Source organism: Nilaparvata lugens, chromosome 12 (genome assembly GCF_014356525.2).
Source record: "Nilaparvata lugens isolate BPH chromosome 12, ASM1435652v1, whole genome shotgun sequence".
Lineage (NCBI taxonomy): Eukaryota > Metazoa > Arthropoda > Insecta > Hemiptera > Delphacidae > Nilaparvata > Nilaparvata lugens.
Genome location: NC_052515.1, coordinates 26864199 through 26867460, shown reverse-complemented (window position 1 = coordinate 26867460; position 3262 = coordinate 26864199). Strand labels below are relative to the sequence as shown.

The window sequence follows — 3262 nt, the reverse complement described above, 5'->3', positions numbered from 1 at the left end:
CTTGACAAGGTGATTGTGTTATCGTGTTACAAGATCAAGTTGATGAAATTTATTGCGACAAGATTCGATCCATGAACGAAAAGGTACAGACGAACCAAAGATTGAATGCACCAGAAAATACTGTGGAGCCTACCGATATATAGAAGTACCGTATATTAAAAACTCTAGTAAATACAACATAAATTCAGATTTATGTACCATATCCAATCCTTGAATTGAACTTTCAGTAAAAGCTGCGTTTACTCCAAAGTTATTAACAAAATGTTTATTCTTCCGTCCTTATAGATTCTATTACATTGAACATAACTAATCATACACACAAGATGTGCATATGTGTTTGTCAAGTTCCGTTCAATCTAATAGAATCTATGAGGACGGAAAAATAAACATTTTGTTAATAACTTTGGTGTGAACGCAGCTTTACCCTTCTCTAATGTTTCATTGTCATAACATATCGACTTATGATAGCATTATCAACCGTCAACATAAATGGATGAATTATTGATAAATAATTCATAAATGAATACGTTAATATAGTGAATTAATGAATTTGTGAATGATCAGGCTATACGACGATCAATAAACAACTTAATACATTGTGCATGGATATTAATTGATTATAAAATAATAACAGAACAGCGATATCTATAGATGAATTTATCACTTATTGTAATACAATTTATTTGACTTCGAACAACGACAAATAATATTTCATAATATATTCATTTGATAATGATCAAATCATGGAAATAATCATAAAAATAGGCACAAAGACATAATTTTTATGAAGATAATGTTCAATGAAGTAGACCTCAATAAATGCTTCATTCTTATCAATTTGTGTTCAATATTTGGCCTAATACATCTACAACAAAAGGCAACTTTTGAACAAATTTCTAAACCTGATAACTCTCTAAATTTATGATAAAACTCCATTTATAGTCAACTTCACATACTTTATTAATTAATAGAAAAGTATTTGAAATTATAATAGGCTCAGCCCTCAATATGATGAGGAAGGGAATATTTTCCCTTCCTCATAATATGTTCATAAATGATAAATGTCTCTCTATTTGTCCTAAATATTCCGAAAACTATGTATACACACACAGTACCTACGGTACTTAATGTACCTATAGAGTACCGTATCAATGTGGAAATATGAAAGGAAAACGTATATGAGCCTTTTTATAATATAATTAAAATAGCATTTTATTAATTATATAATATTTATTAATATTATTCATTGTTTCTAATGAATCATATAGTAATGACATACTACACGACCTATACCACACCAAATAAAATAATCAACTATGAGCTTGAACAACATTATGCCTTTCTATTTCCTTGTGAATGGCCCAATAATAAAAACGAGCAAAGATTCAGATTCCCAGTGAACAGGTGGTTAACCAGCTTCATTGAATTCAATTTTATTGACATTATTTATGAAACAGTGAAAAAACAATATTCAAATCCACTAGAATGTCGGAACTGAGGACAAATAATATGAATTTCATTAATATTTATAAACCGGCTCAGCGCTATTCATGAAGGGAGACAAAATCTGCCCAAGGTAATTTAATCAGCAACAGAAGTTTTTTGCTAGTAGTCAAGACGTGTTCACCTCAGATCTGCGATTCGGAGTTAGTCATTCAAAAGTTTCGGTGGAAGCGCGAAGATATGAATCCAGTTTGTTAGGATGTTTTATGTTCGCGAGTGTTAGAATAGCAACACTAGTCTGCGCAGTTTGAGGTGCATTAGTGTGCGTGAAGTTTAGTGTACCTAGTTTACAAGATGAGAGCTGTCAAAAAACTGACAAACTTTGGATTAGTGATATATGGTTTGCTGAGTTGTGTATTGTTTCAACATGTTTCTGCAGGTGAGACAAAAGAATATTTCATTTGATATTGTATATTACTTAAGACTATGTAATATTTTTAATGTGCATATAGATTTTGCATTATTATTACTAGTAGTTCTGTATACATTAGTAGACCTCACGCAGTCTTCTCATTCTCATTCACAAGTAGAATAGAATAGAATAGAATAGAATATAGAATAGAATAGAATAGAATATAGAATAGAATATAGAATAGAATATAGAATAGAATATAGAATAGAATATAGAATAGAATATAGAATAGAATATAGAATAGAATATAGAATAGAATATAGAATAGAATATCTTTATTAGCCTCAATAGTACATCACAATTTGACATATAGGCCAGTCAACACAATACAATACAGCACAATAAAAACGGGCAATAAACCACTACAATAAACAGTCACAGTAGTACATTGGATTGAAATTCAAATATACATTACATACAGTTCATAATATACAACAATACACATCATTCAAAATTTACATTATTTTTAATTCATTTCAAAATCCCTTGGATATAATTTTTTCTCCATATATTCTTTGACGGAGTAGAAGGGATTATCTAAGAGAAATTTTTCTAGCACATTTCTAAACCTTTTGTAATTAAGTTGTCTTATTTCAAAGGGCAGTCTATTCATAATTTTGATTGCGGCATTAGTGGGGCTTTGATCTGTCTTGTGGAGTCTGCTTCTTGCTAAATTCAAAGATTGACTTGTTCGAGTATTATGTGTGTGTGTAGCACTTCTCAACTCCATTTTATCGGGATTAGCTTTCAAGAACAGTAAACATTGTAATATGTATAATGAAAAGAGTGTTGATATACGCAATCCCTTGAAAATTTCTCTACAATGTTCACGAAATGGAGCTTTGGCAATGACTCTGACAGCCTTTTTCTGCAACAAAAAGATATCATGCGCTTGTGCTGCACAACCCCAGACTATCAGGCCATATTGGATATGCGACTGAAAAATGCCAAAATAGGCCTGACGAATGCCATCCTGGTCCAGCTCACCACAAAGACGTTTGAGGGCAAATACACTGCTGCTCAACTTATTTTTCAGACTGGCAATGTGATGGGTCCAAGTTAGAGTAGGGTCTACAATGATTCCCAAAAATTTCTGAGCCTTATTATTTGTGCTATTGGAAGCAGATCTACTTTTAAGCCCAAACGTGATTGTTGTTGTTTTATCTGCATTGAGAAGCAGCTCATTCGCATTCAACCACGTTTGAACTACCTTCAAATTAGATTCAGAAAGTGCCACAGCCTGAGTGTCATCTGAATGCCTATTGAGAACTGTGGTGTCATCTGCATATAAGACTATTTTCGATGGGACATTGATGCTCAAATCATCAATCATAATAAGAAAGAGCA

The 3262-nt window shown here is 31.9% G+C and overlaps 1 protein-coding gene across 2 annotated transcripts in view; it reads left to right on the top strand.

Annotated features, from left to right (window-relative positions):
- The first annotated feature begins 1411 nt into the window (after window positions 1–1411).
- The window catches only part of LOC111053148 (nose resistant to fluoxetine protein 6-like), a 42058-nt gene continuing 40207 nt past the window's right edge, over window positions 1412–3262 (top strand). Inside the window, exon 1 of one of the 2 annotated variants that reach the window (XM_039439280.1) lies at window positions 1412–1882. In XM_039439280.1, coding sequence (XP_039295214.1) covers window positions 1798–1882 — 85 coding nt within the window. In that variant the 5' untranslated portion in view covers window positions 1412–1797. The remainder of the gene's footprint in view (window positions 1883–3262) is intronic. The other variant, XM_039439279.1, reaches the window with a different exon arrangement.